This window comes from Lycium barbarum, chromosome 6 (genome assembly GCF_019175385.1).
Source record: "Lycium barbarum isolate Lr01 chromosome 6, ASM1917538v2, whole genome shotgun sequence".
Taxonomy (NCBI): Eukaryota; Viridiplantae; Streptophyta; class Magnoliopsida; order Solanales; family Solanaceae; genus Lycium; species Lycium barbarum.
In genome coordinates, this window is record NC_083342.1 from 113,011,978 (window position 1) to 113,031,080 (window position 19,103).

The 19,103-nt window shown below is 34.3% G+C and overlaps 1 protein-coding gene across 1 annotated transcript; it reads left to right on the forward strand.

Annotated features, from left to right (window-relative positions):
* Positions 1 to 5,060: 5,060 nt before the first annotated feature.
* On the forward strand, positions 5,061 to 17,674 carry LOC132645586 (acyl-CoA hydrolase 2). The gene is made up of 17 exons (XM_060362649.1): positions 5,061 to 5,347; positions 5,516 to 5,608; positions 6,817 to 6,884; positions 6,984 to 7,065; positions 7,361 to 7,407; positions 7,519 to 7,644; positions 8,682 to 8,759; positions 8,885 to 8,972; positions 12,853 to 12,965; positions 13,647 to 13,709; positions 13,801 to 13,856; positions 14,486 to 14,590; positions 14,725 to 14,781; positions 15,217 to 15,318; positions 16,979 to 17,027; positions 17,136 to 17,204; positions 17,311 to 17,674. Exons 1-17 carry the CDS (start codon positions 5,332 to 5,334, stop codon positions 17,383 to 17,385), a joined length of 1,287 nt encoding a protein of 428 aa, XP_060218632.1. The 5' UTR covers positions 5,061 to 5,331; the 3' UTR covers positions 17,386 to 17,674.
* The last annotated feature ends 1,429 nt before the right edge of the window (positions 17,675 to 19,103 follow it).

Genomic DNA, 19,103 nt, shown 5'->3' on the forward strand with positions numbered 1-19,103 from the left:
GAAGAGAAATGCTTGAACCCAAATAGATTGATTTCTTGAAATGATATGTATGATCGATGATGAAATTGAATGTGTGTATGTTAATGGAGGAAGAAAATGGGTTGAATGTGTATGTGTTAATGGAGGAAGAAAATGGGTTAGTTGATTTCTTGAAAAGATATGCATGATTGATGATGATATTAAATGTGTGTGTGTGTGTTAAAGGAGGAAGAAAATGGGTTGAATGTGTGTGTGTTAATAGAGAAAGAAAATGGGTTGAATGTGTGTGTGTTAATGGAGGAAGAATATGGGTTGGTTGATTTCTTGAAAAAATATTCATGATTGATGATGAAATTGAATGTGTGTGTGTTAATGGAGAAAGAAAATAGGTTGGTTGATTTCTTGAAAAGATATGTATGATTGATGATGAAATTGAATGTGTGTGTGTTAATGGAGGAAGAAAATGTGTTTTAATTGAGGAAGATAAAGGAAAAAAAAATTAAAAATAGATAACAAATCATGGACAGAGGAAAAAGAAAAAGAAAAGAGAAAAATAAAGAAAAGAATAAGAAAATAAATGTTTTTTTTAAATGTACACGTGTTAGGCGCGTGCACTACACAATCCAACACATATTTGGTTGTGACATTGCAAGGGGTATAAATTCCACTTTTAAAATGCTCAGGGGGGGGGGGGGGGGTAATAGGTCGCCCGCTAAGGTTGGGTGCGTCATAATTAATCCGAGTATACATTGAAGGGGTATTTGACTATTTTCTCAAAAAAAACAAAGTTCTGAAAATATAAAATTAGATTTAATGATATGACACAATTATACAACGTAAAATAAATTCTAAGACTTCTTAACAATTATTAGATTAAAATCTTGGAAAATAAAAGAAAAAAAACCTTTAAATTTTATTCAATTTGCTTAATTAGGTGGGATAAAAAAAGGAAAAGATGCTTACCAAGTGATCAACTCCGCAATCCCATAATTATTAAATACTGAAATGGCATCCTTCTTTTCTTACAAACAATTTAATTTGTCATAAATCATGTAATCCTTAATTGGTTGGGTAAGGAAATTTTCTTTTAAGAATAAAGCATCAATGAGTTAATGAAAAACTAAATTAATTCTTAAACTTTATTTTAATGAATTCAGTTCTTTTTTAATTTCATCTAAACCTAGACTTTAATCACCATATTTGTTTTAGCATAAACCATTGTCACATGAAATTATGAGTAATTAATCAATAAATACTAAAACATGTTATTCCTACCTCTAACTATAAATTATAGGGAGAATGATGTATATATACATAAGAATAGAGTATATTTACAAAATATAACGATATTTTTTAGTTTACAAAACATAACAATAGATTTCTTACAAAACATATACCAAAAATTTCGCTCAAGGCTTGAAAAATTCGCTAAAAAAATTGTGTATGAAAACTGTATGAGATGTGTATATCTCACTCAAGGCTTAAAAATTTCGTTCAATATTTTGTGTATGAATACTGTATGAAATATGTATATCTCGCTGAAAGCTTGAAAATTTCGCTCAAAATTTTGTGTATATGAAATATGTACATCTTGTTCAAAGTTTAGAATTTTCACATTTTCATGTATGAAAACTGTATAAAAATGGTATGAAATATATATATAACTGTATAAAATTTGTGTAAAGTTCATATTAAGGTTTGAAAATTTAATACAACTATAACAATATTGTATACAACTTTCATACAATATACATCCAAAAATCAACTACAACAACATAAAATATTGAAATTACAAGACCAACAACCAGAGAGGAGTAGGCTTTCAATGTGCCGCTCTATTTGCTTTTTTATTGGTCAACACGCAATCACTTTCCAACTTTTTCAAACTTCAAACTTGGTGAAAACTAGTTCTTTAGATCTGCTATTCTATTCTTGTCACTAAAATACCGAAGGTAACTTATTTCCAACTTCTAATGTGAACAAGTATAGAATTGAAGACCTAATATTCACGAATTTAAAAGTTGGAAAGACGTTAGATACCACACTTTGCTCACACAAGATGGTGGGTGCCTAGGTTGGAGTTGCACCGTCAGCGGTAAGGTAATGGGTGGGGAAGAAGAGTCGCTGTTGAGATGAAGAAATATGGGGTGAAGGAGAATGGGGAAGGGAAGGGTTGCATTTTAATTTTTCCAGATTTGTGCGTGAAGGAGAATGAGGAAGTGCAACCCTTTTAATTTTTCAGATCTGGTATATTTTGTAATTTTATTGTTATATTTTGTAAATAAAGAAAAATATCCCTATGTTTTGTAATATAGAGTTTTAACTAGTATTATTAGGTTATTTCCCCTAAATTATATGCTCACAAATTCATAAAATATTAAAATGTCCTTTTCAATTATGTTTATAGTCATTTTGAAATCATTTTGCATACTTTAAATTAGGGGTGTTCATGGGTCGGTTTTGGGTTAAAACCAAACCAAACCAAACCAAACCAACTTAGTTGAGTTTTTTAGTTATTAAAACCAAACCAAACCAAATATAATACATAACCATCGGTTTGGTTCGGTTTTCAAGAAACATAATGTTATTTCTCTCTTTCATTTTTTTTCCTATGATTAGGAAAGACTTTTTCATCATTTTTCAACTTATAATCTGTTATTACCCTTTTACTGTGGGAGCTATAATTTTCTAAGATTATAGAGAAAATGTTTTAAGACCTATGAGCTTTAATCAAGTGAATAAAATTTGTAAGAAATACACCCCTTTTCTTTTAGGTAAATCTCATAGTTATTTCTTCGAATAAATGAGTTTGGATACATGAATTTCCTTTAAGGAATGAGCTTAAGGTATAAAGTTCATTAGCCTAATAAAGATAAAGAAAATTTCAATGAAAGAACAAGCAAAATATTTAAAATTATGTATAAAAATTAGTATATTATGTGTGTATATATTATTTAGTCGGTTCAGTTTGATTTTTTCTTCGGTTTGTTTTTAATAAAATCAAACCAAACCAAATATTATCGGTTTCATAAAATTTAAAATCAAACCAAACCAAACCCAAATAACTATCGGTTAATTTAATCAGTTTGGTTTGGTTTGCGGGTCGGAACAGTTTTTAACCAAACCGTGAACACCCCTACTTTAAATTATGTTACTAAACATCAAGTTATTTTTGACTCTTTGATATCTGTTTATTCCCTAGAAAACTTGCTTTCTTATAACAATTCTTTTTGTAAAATTATCTAATTATGTGCTAAAGAACTTAAATAATGAATAATACATGATTATGAAGCTATCGTCTTAAAAGAGTTTTGCCTAAGAAATGTACACAAATTATTATTTTTTCAGTTAAAAACATTATGAAGTGCATTATTACCTTGATCTTTGGCCCGAGCTCAGCACTGGCTTCACTAGACTAGTTTTATATTATACTCAACATGTTCATTTTTAATCAATTAATCGAAATATCCACTAAATACTATGTGATGATATATCCATGTATTGTAATCTTAACTTATTCACCAACCAAACGACCCTTATATATATATATATATATATATATATATTACAATGTGCCACACTAGTTTTAGATTTTGAATCCGTCTCTAAATTCTTACAAAATATAAAGCCATCTGACCATGAATAAAATTTAAATATTTAAAATAATATTTGAAATTTAATTCAAATAACTGTTTGTTCATTAAGCCAACAGATTATTTCATCTTCAAATTAGAAACATATAATTTGAAATTTGATAAATAGATTTTAAGAATTTTTAAATATTTTACTCAGATAACTTCAATTTCATATTCAAACACAATTTTTTAACTTTCACATATGTTTTATCAACTTAACTTTAGATATTTTTTTTTTTCAAACCTAAACCAAATGTCGTCCAAAACACAACTTTTAACCTTCGCATGGTACTCCAATTTTTTAAACTTAAATTCAAATACTATTTTTATCAACGGAAAAGGGCCAAATATATCTTGTACTATGAGAAAAGATTTAAGTATATCCTTAGTTATACTTTGAGTCCAAATATATCCGGTCGTTATGCTATGGGTTCAAATATACCCTTAGTTATACTTTAAGTCCAAATATACCCCTGTCGTTATGCTATGAGGTTCAAATATACCCTTTCTCCATTAAGTTTATTCAAAGTGGACATCCAATCTTACGTGGCAATGACATTTGATGAGGTGGCATGCTACCTCATCAAATGTCATTGCCACGTCACCCTAACCCATTTTATCCCTCTCATTTATTTGTTCTTTCACCACTAAAATTTCCTTCCCTCCGCTACCATTACCACCATTTGTGTTAGTAGAGTGCAGAGCTTGAACTACCTGGAATGGTGAAGGTCAAAGTTAGTTTTTTTTTTCTTTTCCGGCAACTAATTAATTCATAGCCTAATGATAGATATAAAGTCGTCCTCATTTCATGTGTTTGATATAGTTTTACTATTAGTGACCTTCTCTTATTCGTTAATTAATTGTATGCTTAATCAGCTTCAAGAATTAGGACCATTCGTTTACTAAACAATAAGGTGCACACTCAGATTTGGTTTAGTGAGAATTGATTTTAGAACAGTTGTACTTGAAATTTTGAATGGTGAGCTTGAATGGTGAAGGTCAAAATCTAAATAAAGTACTGGGCTTATTCTCTGAGTCAAATGCATTGAGTTCTTCAGAAAATTTTACAAGTTCTTGGTGTGTGGGACTCTGTAATAGTGGTAATGGTGGTGGAGGGGGAGGGAATTTAAGCGGGGGAAGAATAAATAGAGGGAAGGGTTAAAATGGGTTAGGGCGCTGAGGTGGCATGACATGTGCCATCCACCTCGTTAAATGTCATTGCCATATAGGATTGAATTTGCACTTTCGATAAACTTAGATGCAAAATATATTTGAACCTATGATATAACGGCGGGGTATATTTAGACGCAAAATATAAGAAAGGGCCTTTTCTCGCATTTCCGTTTTATCAAACCTTAATCAAATCATATTCAACGCCGACAAATTTATTCCCATATCCCTAATCCACAACCACCCCCCCTGACCTCCCAAAAGAAAGAGGACACAAAAATGGAAATATTTTTAATAGTCCAATGAAAATCACTTTCCAAATTTGACACGTTTAAAATCGGTAGTAGTAATTAAGAAAACGTGATTAACCTTTACCGTGTCTTTTCACAGGGCAGGATATGTAGGCCCTTCCTTCCTATAACAGCGACCCAATATTAAAATCAGTCATAACCTTTATAACTGCATATTTTTTTCACCACTGAAATTATTGAGTGCTAAATTCTTTCCACAGTTTCTTGGTTTAATTTTCTGTTGATGCAATACAAATATGGATACTGAATCAGGTAAACCTGTTGTCTTCTTTTATTAGGTCAGAATGAATTTCTTGGTGATCTAATTCATTGTTTTGTCTTGTTTTTTCTTTATTTTCTTGGGGATGTTTCTTCACTTATTATAATTCTATATGTAAGAAAGTATATGTAAATATTCTGATGGAATTGGGTTTTGTGTAGTGATTGAGTTCTTGGGTGACGTGCCATTGTTGCAGAGGTTGCCTAGTTCTTCGCTCAGAAAAATTGCCCAACTAGTCAAGGTTAAACATTATGGTAATTTCAGTCTTTTTTTTTTCATGAGTCCCCCCATAAATATAACTGCTAGTATATATTTTTTTTTTTCATTTTATAATTCTATCCTATATAAGTATGAGCTTTAGAACTGAATATTATGTTTCTTGTGTTAACATGACAACCAAGATTCATCATTTGATTATGGTTAATGAGTACATAGTGATTTAATCAGACTTCCAGCTATAGCACTTCTCTTCTAGGTTGTTAATGTATGATAAAGTTTATTAATTTGTCTTATTATAGTTTTGGATTTTTCTTTATATTCATAACAAGACAATGAAGATTCATCTGATTAATCGATTTATAGTTATTTTATGGAGAGTGAGCATATTTTAGCCCGTATTGGCTTGGATATGGGTTGCTTTTCCTTGAGGTTCTACATTTACTTGAAAATCTTAAGCTGTTTCTTTTCCATACAGATAGAGGAGTGTCAGTGGTAAATTAGTTTTCTCGTGAAATAAATTAAGAGGGGATATGTTATTGCAGAATTTGCGTCAATTCCAGTCAATTTTGCAATGCCCACTAACTGAATAATTGCAACCCCTTTCTTCGAACAAAAATTAGCATAATTGATGTGTTAAAGACTGAGTCATCCATTGTGAAAAGATCTTCCTCTGAGTGGAGATGTGGAGGTACTCTATGGTGATCCAGTGAAATGTATGTTTTTTGAACCCATTGAAATTACTCAAAAATCTATGAGAGCATAGATGAGATGCTGCTCATTGTTCTTGTATTATCAATTTGGAAGTTACTTTTGATGACTGTTTGTACTTGATGGTGCTGTAAGGTGCATCCTGTTGTTCTTGTAATATCAATACGTAAGTTACTTTTGGTAACTTTTCCTATTTCAATGGCTCAGTAAGGTGAGACTCAAATCCCAACCCCAAACCTCCAAACCCCCAAGAAGAAATGAAGAAAAATTGAAGGACAATGGGGTAATGACAAGATTTGGGTCATTTGCTTCTGGTCATGTGACGTATACCAGTTTGAGATTTTTTTTTTTCTGGTTGTCTTCTGGTCATATTGCTACGCTCGAACAAGACATATCCTGACTATTTCAATTCAGTAAGTCTAATAAAAGATATAAGATCATGACTGACCCCTTTGACAATGATGTTATTTTTCATAAGAAAACGACCATGATTGACTGGTCTCGTTTTTTAAATTTATTTTGTGTACCATTGCAGATCGTGGAGATTATGTTATCCGTGAAGGGGAAGCCGGGGATGGAATTTACTTCATATGGGACGGAGAGGTAATTCTGAGTGTTGTCTTTGCATTAGTTGTACTGAATGTATGTGAACATAAATCATGAGATTGAACTTTTCTATTGTTATGGTAATCTTATTTCCAGGCTGAAGTCTGTGGTTTCAGCCAAGCTGATGATGAAAATCGTCCTGAATTCCAGCTGAAACAGTTTGATTATTTTGGTCATGGTGAGATGCTCCTTGTCATCTTCGTATATTTTTTTTCCCTTTTGATTTTCTCTTGACCCCAACTTCCAAAATTAAGGAATTTTTTGAATTGACTATCTCGTCCTGTTATGGCCTCCACTCAGTGTTATAACTTTTTGCTGTACAAATATTTTTTATGTCGCTTCAGAGTTTAGATTCAGTTATTACCTCTCTGTAGGTCACTTTTGGGCCTCTTTTAGTAGCACAGTCATGTTCTAGTGCTTTTAGACTTTCAATCTATTGTTGGGTGGTTATAAGGTTCAAGGTATTATGGCAGGTTTGGCAATATCTACACAGCCTGCTGAGGTGATCGCATTGTCTAAGGTACTGCCTCTTTCCAACCATGGAACAGTTCTCTTTTCTGTTTTTATTTCATGATGTCCAGGATATCTGCATCTAATTTTGTAGTTATGTTCTAACTTTCTCTAATGGCAGCTGACCTGCTTAGTGCTGCCTCATGAGCATAATTATCTGCTCCAGCCCAAATCAATTTGGAATGCAGACAAAGAAAGAGATACATGCCCACTTGTGGAGCACATATTGCACTTGGAGCCTATTGAGGTATGTTATTTATGCCTGTTGTAACCTAATCATTGACCGCTCATCCCTTTTACTTCATATGTTGGCCGTAAAGTTTCTGTTCTTTCCTTCTTTCTATTTATTAGACTTGGTCATCTATGCCAGTTTATGTATCAATACTTGGGCATATTGCCACCTAGGACATGCTATGGCCTTTAACACAATTTGGGAGTTCAATCTCCATTATATTCTGGCTTTGAACCTGTACTACTGGGTGTTAACACTCAAGCTTTCTCTCGCCTTTCCTCCTCTCCATTTAGAGATATATGTTGCACCTGATAGCTGACGGTGTTAACTAGTGGGTTTCGGTTTGCAAGGCAAATGGGTTTCCATGCATGTTAGAGAGTGGAGACTTAATTGAATTGTATCCGGACGAAACTGCGTGGTGGTCTTAACTACTTAGGGCTAACAAATGATCCTTTTTCCAACTACTAGGAAAAACTACTTTTGAGTTTCTTTTTATATACATTATTTTTGCCAAGAAATAATTTTATTTAATAAAAACTGCAGCACCAAGGACGTAATGAGTGTATACAGAAAAACTCAAAGGACTTGACTCCTCTATGTGGCCAAGGAGTCAATGAAGTCCAACACAAGAAATATGTTTGATTTCTCCTAAAAGCTTTGGTAATTTCTGTCTGACCTATTGTCGGCAGTATGCACAAGCGGAACTTCTTGGTGCATAGCTGGTGATAATATTTCATTTTTTACCAGTGCGCATTGAACTCTGAGTCGCTTGACTTTCTTTTGTGAGATCATGGTGCCATTTATTTCAAATGCTTTCTTTAGCAAGCTCTGTTAGATCTTTCAAATTAGATACTTCTTCTTATGAGTGCTCGGATTTGTTCAAGATAATTTGGTAGATCAGGATAATTTCTATCCTATCACCATGCACTTGCAGATTGTTTGCCTTCTGAACATTTCTTTTCTGAAGGGTTGATGTTTCATTGTATTCCTGTACAGTGTACCCTTATAAAAGAGGAATATTTGACAGTTCTAACATAAATGTTCTGTTGAAGGTGAACATTTTCCAAGGTATAACATTGCCAGAGGCCCCTAAATTTGGGAAAGTGTTTGGAGGTCAGTTTCTTGGGCAGGTAAAATTGAAATGTCTTCCTTCTCCACCACACCCTGGCACCCACTTTTATTGGAGTTTAACATTAGATGACTGGAGACCTCTTTGTGAATAATTATGCTTCATTTTCTATGCTCTAATATGCAGGCATTGGCTGCAGCATCAAAAACTGTTGATTTTCTCAAAATAGTTCATAGTATGCATGCCTACTTCCTTCTTGTTGGGGATTTTGACAGTAAGTAGCTGTCCTTATTATTTGTTGCTTTAAGCACTTTTTTTAAAACCTTTCTAGTGTTTAATGATGCATAACTGCGACACTGCATCTGAAACAAATTGCCAATTTAAGCTAGTGCTCATATCTTTGAATTCTTGGAATCCTATGGCAGAACCCACAGCAGTATGATCTGATGAAACTAGTCCATATGTCTGTTTAAGATAATTCTCACATGCAGTCTTTTCATTGTGGGGTGTGGATGCAACAGTAATATTAAGCTTTTCAATTTTCCATTGTTTAAAAGAACAATTGTATGACTTTTAAATTTAAGCATTCATCCTAAAATTCAGGATTTATCCTTTCTATTAAATTATAGAAATTTCAGCTAACCATTTATCTAGTATTGTTTTGGAGAATCAGATATTCTTCCCTATTTATGAGTGGAAGTGCGTGAAGTTTTCTTGTGTCTGTTTGTGTTCAGGTTCCAAGAGGTACAATGTGTGTGCAATTACGGGTTTGCATAATGCGGAACAGAATAGAGAGATTTGTCTACGTTAATAACCTTAACCTTTTTTTAATAAGTAAATATAAACATATTATGACTTTTAGTTTGTTAGTATTTTCAAAAACACCTTAAACATTTGGAACAGAGGTTGAATCAAGACTACTGAAGAAAAGAATTAACTTGCAATGGTAAAGCTCTTTAGTGCACTCAACAACTACGTAAAATTTCTTATCCAGTAAAATCTTTTAGCCGGTTTTGGTTTCCTTTTTCCACTTATAATATGTGCTAAGGTGGAGGTTAGAACCTAGAATGATTTCCTTGCACCCAACCCCAAAGAGAAAAGCCACAGAAAGAGGATGACAGGCCCAGTGTGAGCTTTGTGTTACTCTAGGCATGTTGCCAGGGTGCTGTATCGGACAAATGGGCTTTCAATTGAAAGGGTATCAGACAGGTAGTTGAGCCAGTGTACTGCCTTTGCCAGTCATTAACCCCCATAGCCAGCTGATCCTGGGATGATGGGAAGATATATAACAAGCTGGCTAGGGGTACCTTTTTGCAGGAATCTTTCTTACCTACACAACCACCCAATTCTTAACCTCTTCGATACACAATATGGGAGCCCAAACTTCTTCTGAATTGCAGAAAGTGTCTTTATGGGGTTGAGGCCTAATTTTTCAACCAAAGCAAAAGGTGGAGTTACTGGAGCTTTTAAAGTTTCAAACAGCCCTATTCCGATTCTTGAAGTCTGGATTTCTACCACATTCTTCACCCTCAGTTCTCTCCCCACCTTATTCTGCAAGGCACTTATAATTCTTATCAATTTACGGATGTAGGTTAATATTATGGAATACTATGTCATGGTTAGGAATTCCGGTAATTAGGGAAGTTTCCTTGATCTAAACTTTTCTTATTTCATATAGTCTAAATTTCCTTATTTCATGTAATCTAAATTGACCTTATTTCTAGTAGCCTAAACTCCATATAAGAAGCTCTAAAGAGCTAATAACTTCTTTTTTGTTTACTTTATTTTAAAAAATAAAATAAAAAATCTAATGTCTTTATTTTCACATGGTATAAGACCTGTTACAATGTTGGTAAAGATTTTAGTAGCTTGGGCCTGCCTGAAGGGGGCGTTCTTCGGACAAATTTTTTCCGTTTCTGATAAGGTTTCTATTTTTGTCTCTTTCGGTGACTCTTATAGCAGCGTCACTCTTATCTCCAGTTATTGTTCTAGCAGCACTGCCTTCTTTCGGTGCAGATACCTTTTTCCCGACTACCATACATGTCATCTCTCATCAAGCTAAACATTTCCATAACTTCTTTTTCTCTTCCTTTTATTTAAGGTATCAGTGTTCAGGTGTCAAGCCCCTCCTCTCAACATAATTGTTCGCTCATTACCCTGAAAAAATCTGTCCTTTTTCTTCAAAATATCAGAGTTTAGGTATTCACTCCCTCCTTTGAACAGTGAGTTTCTGGTCAACTTTCTAGAAAATTCTTCTTCCCTACTTTTCCTTATGGAATTAAAGTCTATCCTCTAAACCTTGTATTACTGGTCATTGTTCCGACAAGTTTTTGGTTACTTTGTAGTTGTCAGTTAAAGTTACACTGATGATGTCCTGAAGATTTGCAACACTATACTTCTTTCCGGCAATTGAGAACATAATTTCTTACTTGTCATGTGGTGTGTAAGAAGCTTTCTTTCTTTGTGCAGTTACTAGTGACTCTTTAGAGGAAATAATTCTAGTACCACTTCTCTTTTTGGTGATTGTTCACTATTTAGGCTACACTATCTCAACGATATTATAAATGACTGTTCCTGCAATAATAACTTTCTCTAACATACTTCTTCATAAAAATAAAGCTTTCTCTGACATACTTGGCTTGACTTTCCAATTTTGATTTGCGAACTCAAGTTGCTACTACCTTAAGTTTGATGGGGCATGTTAAAAGTCAAGAGATATGATGTTGTTATGTGTTAGAAAAAGGTTGATATTGTAGAATATTGTATCATAGTTAATAATTTCACTAATCAGTAGGGTTTCTTTATATAAAGTATCTTTATTTGATGCAGTCTAGCATTTCTTATTTCATGTAGTCTAAATTTTGCCTTATTGCTAGAAGCCTAAACTCCTATATAAGGGGCCCTCTTGCATACTGTCTACAACCAATTCAAGACAAGTTAACTTTTCTTCTATCCGCAACATCACTTTATATGTTTTTATACAAGTATATGTAGGTTGGTGTAGGTTCTCTCTTTTGGTATACGGATTGTATACGGGGGTTTTCCCCCCAATTGGTAATAAAAAAAATTTACCTTATAAAAAAAATGTACGTATGTATGTTTGTTCAATAAACTAAAATGAACACAGACTTGGTAGCAGACTAGCAGTGCTGCTAACTTTTCATACATCCTTAATGGAGCCTAAGTCACTGTTTAATGCTACAATTATAGCCAAAAGTTGTCCACCCAGATTATGTCTGTAACAAAAATATCACCGCTGAAGAATGAAAGACATCCAATCTGTAGGCATTAGGCATTTTTATCAGTGGCTCCAAGTTCTGCTTATTCATCGGATTGCCATGTGCTTTAAAGTGAAGGTAACAACCACCTTGCTGACTTTTCTAAGGATGCTGAAGGCCTTTTGATAAAGGCTCATTTCTTTTTCTGTGATTCTTTATGCTGTGCTCTGTTTGTGTTTTGGAGGAAAGTGGATGAATCTAACGAACCTCTTCTGTTGTTAACTTGCTGCATGTCCTGTCAGTTAAGGAAGTCTAAAGCCCTCAGAATAATTTGATTATTGAAGTAATATAAATTTACAATAAAATCGGAAAAGTACTACTAGTATTTTTGTGGTTTGAACTTCTAGGAAAGGCACCAGTGTGTTCATATGTTAGGGTCTGCTAGTACTAGTGTGTCAACTTGGTGAGCTTTGCTGACTATCTTGATTCCTTACTTGCTTCTCTTTTCTGGCACTTTTGTTTGTTGCCAAAAGATAAGAATCATCCTCCTTCACCAAGCTGTCCTTAAAAATTAGATTCTATATGGTTTCATGTTGCCGTTGCTATCCTCAAGTTACTAAATAATTGACTAATATTTACTGGACTGAAGCGAATCCCTTCTTGGAGGTTGTAGGATTTAAAGCCTTCAACGATTTGTGAAATACGTTTTGTTTATTGACTTACTAAATGATTGCCGTTAGATTGAGGACAGGTTGCTAATATAGCTTAGTATTCTCGTACTTTCTCATGTGTTCCAGACTGAGGAGTCAGTTCACTGGGGTAAAGACTATTTAATCCCAATCAGAAGTATCTATATAAACCTCTTTTTCGTGTACCAATATAAATCCGGTTGTCTAAAAACTTGTATCTTACCCGATCCCACACTTATGATTGTAGTTCCAATCATATATCAAGTTTACCGTGTACGTGATGGAAAGAGCTTTGCTACACGGAGGGTGGACGCAATTCAGAAAGGGAATGTCGTATTCACGTTGATAGCTTCATTTCAGGTGATTATCAACCTTTTATCAAGTTGGTCACATCTTAGGATACCCTTTTTTATGGATCACTTTTGTAATTCAGCATAAACATGTTTCCTAAATTAATATGATGGTATATAGCAAGTTGATTAGATTCATGCGATGGCATGAACTTGCATGCTATGTAATGAGGTTTTGTGGTAGAAATACAAACTCTGAAGAAAATGCATTCAGTAGGAAGTATCAGCATAGAAAGTGTAGTTGTGGATGAATCCGACATAACATGGATTTCTATTACATTGTTGTTCATATTCTTCATCTGTGGATACCATGTTGCCAGCACATGTTGATATTAATTTTTAACCTTATAATCTCACATAATAACGAAGAAAGTTGAAAGTTAGCAAGCTTCACTAGGGAAGACTGTTGGATTGGCTCATCAACTTTCAGTCATTTATGAAATGCTTTGTTCTGCTCATTTTGAAGTTGTACATGGAATACCCTATTCTGATCTTTTCTTGATTCAACTGCTTCCCCCACAAAACCCCTAGACTTACAATGATGAATGGGACTTGATGGATCACTTGTTTTTGCCTGGACTTTATGTGATGGACTTTTATGTTTTCAGTACAGCATTATTTTATTTACTGGTTGTTATGTTTGTAATATTTTGTTTGAAACTACATTTATTACTGGTATATAACGTTTCAGAAAGATGAAGACGGATTTGATCACCAGGAAGCCATAATGCCAAATGTGCCTGATCCAGAAATGGTAACCTACATACAATTCCATTAGCTCTGCTATCTCTGCAACTTTTCTCCAAGCCTCTTCTTCTTACACTTATGTTAAAACCCAATTACAGCTTTTATCAATGGACGATTTGAGAGAAATGCGCAAGACTGATCCTCGGCTTCCCAGGTCGGACTTTGCCCTATTAAGTGCTGTTATGTCATTACACTATAATGTTTTAAAAATTGATTATAATTTGGTGCATGTATACTATACGGTAATGTCTTGTAAATAGTGTGGTGGATAGGCTTTAAAGTATTTGCGTTGAGGAAACCATTTAAAAAATAAGGTGGAAGAGGCAGTCATTTACAAAATCGTATGGTGTACATTACTGAACTTGTGCCTTTGTGTAACTTCTCCAGCTTGAACTGTCTTATATCTCTTGAATACCTTGGCTTCAAAGTGGAAATAGTAGTACAAGTTTTTGCTTAGTCATGAGTCTCATAAACAATTCTCACGGCAAGCCTGATTAACCACGTCTTCACTTGTAAGACTTCCTTTTAGGAGATTGTGAGTCTGGGGGTTACATAGGATCTTTCGCAATCTGGAAGAGCTACAGTTTATTAGAACTTGTGAGTCTGAAATTAAATGAAGATTGAGTACCAAGTAATGCATGACTTGATGGAACAGAGCTGCTGCAATTTAGATAAAAGAGAAAACTGCAGGCAGAAAGACCTGGAGCAGAGCTTTTTTATTCTGTTTGTCATTACTTATTTTTTGTATCCTTGGTTAGTGAGGCTAACAGTGAGTTTTGACAGGACATACCGAAATAAGGTTGCTACTGCAAATTTTGTACCCTGGCCTATAGAAATTAGGTTTTGTGAACCTAATAATGCCACTAATCACACCAAGTCTCCTCCAAGGTTAGTCATGCTTTCTGCTAGTAATTTCCCTTCTGAGGGAGCCACTGTAATTAACTAAATTGACAGTTCATGTTAAGCTTGTATACAGTAGTATCCTAATCATGTTTGCATCATCTCTTTTCTGTGTAACACAGTTTGAGATATTGGTTCAGAGCAAAAGGAAAACTTTCAGATGACCAGGCTTTACATAGGTAAACTATCAATTCTTTCATCTAGTTAGCTGAGCTCGTAACTTAACGTAGCAAAGCAGGCTATTTAGTAGCCTCATCTTATCTCAGCAACAGACTCTCATGAGTAGATTTGTTATTGAGCTAGAGAAAGAGTTCTAAAGGACACTTGGGGACTTGGGGTACACAAATAAAACGAGTTTGTTATATGCAATTCTTTGGGTATACTCCCACTTGAGATCGCATATAGCTAATATCAGTACTTCAAATTTGTATATTTTTTTTTTTCAAAATAATGTTTCTTCCTTGTAGGTGCATATTTACCATCAAAAGGGAACATAAAAAGAAATAAAAATCAGGAAAATGTAATTTCTTAGCATACAGAAATTTTTACCTTTATGCAGAATGACGCCATATTGCAGTCTGCATCTTTTAATGCAATATTTATGTTGGTTGCAGATGTGTTGCGGCATATACATCAGATCTAATCTTTCTCACTGTCAGTCTGAATCCTCATCGAAAGAAGGATTTCAAGACAACTTCTGTTAGTCTGGATCATTCGTGAGTTCCAACAACTTTTAGACCATCTTGTTTTTTCTTTAATGTACCAGCTTTATATTTATGGGGATGTTAATGTTTCCTGAGCAGTTTATATGGATGCACTGGTACATGCTGTTCTAGGATAGCTTAATGAAGTTCTTCTGGAAATGGTTCCCAACTTTTACTTGATCTAAAAAAAAAAAAAAAAAAGGTTCCTAACTTTTAAACATCAGGCTTTCATAATTTATTTTGGCCCCTCAAATGACAAACCCCCCCCCCCCCCCCCCCCCCAACTGCCATGTCTAACTAGTAATTACATAGAGAGATAACTGTGGTACATCTTATCTCTCACTTCTTTTTTTCCCTTTCTCCTTCTTTGGGCATGCTTAAGAAGCTGATTCTTATTTCTTTTGTGAGAAATATATAGTCATTAGTTAAAAGGGTGATAACCAGTCACATTTAATCAGAAAATATATTAAAACAGGTGAGAAAAAATAAATTACCAGGTTCAAAAAACAAATAAATCAAACAGGCCCGGAAAAGCACCATGTGTCCCTATTACATCACCCTATGCACAAACGCACAAGTGGTGAGGATTAAGAGAGCACAAAAAATCATTTGAGTATATGCAACAACAATAAGTACGCCTCTGTCCCAAGTTAGTTGAGGTTGCCTATGTGAATCCTAACGAAATATGTTGCCCTATCTAGACCTGTTCCAAAATTTAAACATTTAGGTACAAATATCAATGGGAGTATAAAGAAATAAAAAAGTTGAGCCTTGAGTAAACAAAACTAAATGGTCAAAGAAATTAAACAGAAAATAAATTGCCTATAACCATCTCTTAAGTGTGCTGTGAGAAGGTGCATGTCAAGAAAGAGGTGGAGGAAATGAAACCACGACATTGGCTTCTTCACGTTTTACCAGAGCTTAATTGATCTAGAGATGTTTGAAGTTGGTGGTCTGTGATACTTATCTGTCCCCTCTCCCACCCCCAACTCCAACTAAACCAAGGTGATGTTTGGTTGAATTAAAGTTGCAATCGGCGTGATTGTTGAATTGTGTGAACTACTTCATCAAAAATTTAAACTGTTAGAGAGGAGCACATTGGTTGCATAATAAAAAATAGCAGCACCAGTTGCCAGAGATATAAATGGCGCTTGAATTATGTGGGAGAGAGGATTGTCGCCTAAACTGTCGTCAAGGGAGGAGGGGCACCAATTGCGGGAGAGAGGAGCAGCACCAGCACAAAAAGTAGGAAGAAAACAAGAAATTATTGGCCTGGGGGGTCCACACATGTTTGGCGTTATGGCCTCCGGTAGCGAAAGCTATTGAGTCTCTACCAAGACCTTATATCTAAGTTTTAGGGTATTGATAATATGGTAGGTGTTCAATCCCTATGTTGTGTTATTGACCCGAAAGATTTGCAAATCAGAACTTGTCAGATTCTGATAGGTCTTTGATGAAATTCCCCCATAACCTGATGGTAAAAAAATTCTCCCATAACCTGCTGGTCAAACACCAACAGATGAAAAGAGGGGCATGAAGGGGAACACATGGAATTTAAAGTTCAAAATAGAGTTCAGGGTTGATATCTTGAATCGAGAGTGTCCTTTATCACTAGTTAAAGGCAGAGATTTGACATGCAACTGTACTTATATGTTCACTTTTGTTTCCCCAGGATGTGGTTCCACAGACCTTTGAGAGCTGATGATTGGATATTGTTTGTGGTAAGAAGGAAAGTTAAAGTACTTGTGATGTTTTTTTAAGAATGGTCATCCCTTTACTAGTGGTTTCCATTACTAGCAGGCTTAGTTCTAACTGTTTATCATTTATAGATCCACGGTCCAGCTGCTTATAATGCACGTGGCTTTGTGTCGGGCCAAATGTTTAATAGGAAGGGAGAGGTAAAGTGCTATAAGTATTAATGTGTGAGCTGCCAAAGTGTTTTATGTTTGTTATATTTTTCTTGCTCTATTAATGTGCTTATTTTTAATGCTTGTTAATCTCCAGCTTGTAGTGTCATTGACTCAAGAGGGTTTATTGAGGCCGGGGAGAAAACCACCTGCATTTCGTCCAAAGCTCTAATTCATGCCTGGGAAAAGAGGACTAGTTACTATAGGTTCATTAACAGTAAAACTGCAGACTGCTCAAATAAGTCCTATAGAGACCGCAAAGGAGAATAAAGATATCTGCTTAACTTGTGAACTTGCCCAGATATGATTGTAACTATATTTTATTTTACAGAAGCACACGTCATTGTCTCTATACCTCCCATATCACCTTTATATATTACTGATCAAACAAAAAGAGGCATTGAAATTGTTACATCGACCTACGATTGTTAAAGTTAAGTTATTGGTTTTTACAAGTATCATCTTCTGTGTTCACTATTAGAATAAAGATGTTGCCAACAATGCCTTGGTTAAATTTCTTTACTTTCACTCGTTTATGGACACTCGCTCTTTGTTTCAGAAAAGTTCTTCGCTGTAGTTTCATGCATGATATTTTCACTAGATCGAGTTTCTGGGCCATTTAGAATTGAGCTACCATTTGATCCCTGATCTGTTTGCTTTGTTCGCTTATAACTAACTACTCAAAGGCAAATTAGTTTTTGTAGTGTCAAACAAGAATCTGAATTTATTGTCAGCTTATATTTAATGTATTTGTTTACCATGTCAAAGCCATAAAACAAGCTCATCGTAGTGGGATCTGATTAGGTTGAGATTGAGGTGAAGTTGATTGAATAATTGAATTAGCCTGAAAACGGCTGGATTGTTCGTTTTTATTTGCCTTTGTGGTTAACAGAATTGTTGGAAAGGCGTTTGGACAAAATCGTGTTGAAGTTGGAAAAGTAGTAAAGTCGAAATTGTTTTTGGTCATCAAGTTTACTTGGAATTTCTTTTGTCGAAGTTTTATGGGTGGGAGTTGAATACTTAAAAAAAAAAATTGAAATACATTTCCAAACTGGTATAGGGCTGTCTCCTCGAATTTTGTCGATGAGTAATAATAATGCTAGTAATTTGAACGTGGTATATAGAACTGAATTTCTTTATGAATTCCTAATTTATCAATTCCCATAAATTAACGAAATTCAAAATTTGTTTAAAGAAAGTAATCCAAAAAGATAAGCTGATTCATTCTAATTCAGAATTAATCCTTTACAAAAATATGAAAAAAGAAAAGAAGGGAAAGAGTGTACATTGATCTACAGTTTTTAAGCCTTATGCATCAAAAGGAGCATGTACGGTTTCTAAAAATCATTTTAAGTTAAACATATGTGGAGTGATTCCTGATATAATAGTAAAAGCACGATGTGTAAGTGGATTGATCCACTAAGTAATCAGAAGCGGATTCAGGATTTAAATTATATGGATTCAATCTTAAGATTTTTAGTATTGAACCCATTATATTTTAAAAGTTATGGGTTCATATGTACTATATATTATAATTTTAATAAGTTTTTATACATAAATTTATGCTTCATGTCGAAAGTTAGGGGTTCAATTAAACCTCTATTTAATAGGCTAGATACGCCCCTGACTAAGTTGCCTTGAAATAGTGCTCCTAATTCATAATCCGTGGGTTGCAATTGTAGTGCTCTTCACCTAAAGTACCTTGAAGTTCTGGGTTCAAACTCTGGCTCAATTAAAAAAAAAAAATCACAAGGCAGAATTTCGTTGCAAGAATAAGCCTATCTTTTGTAGAATTTCAGTGGAGTAAATTTTTTTTTTTTTTGCTTTAAGGCAAACCTCTGCCTTATAAGACAAATTTTTCACGAAGTCTTGTCTCGCAATTTTTTTTTT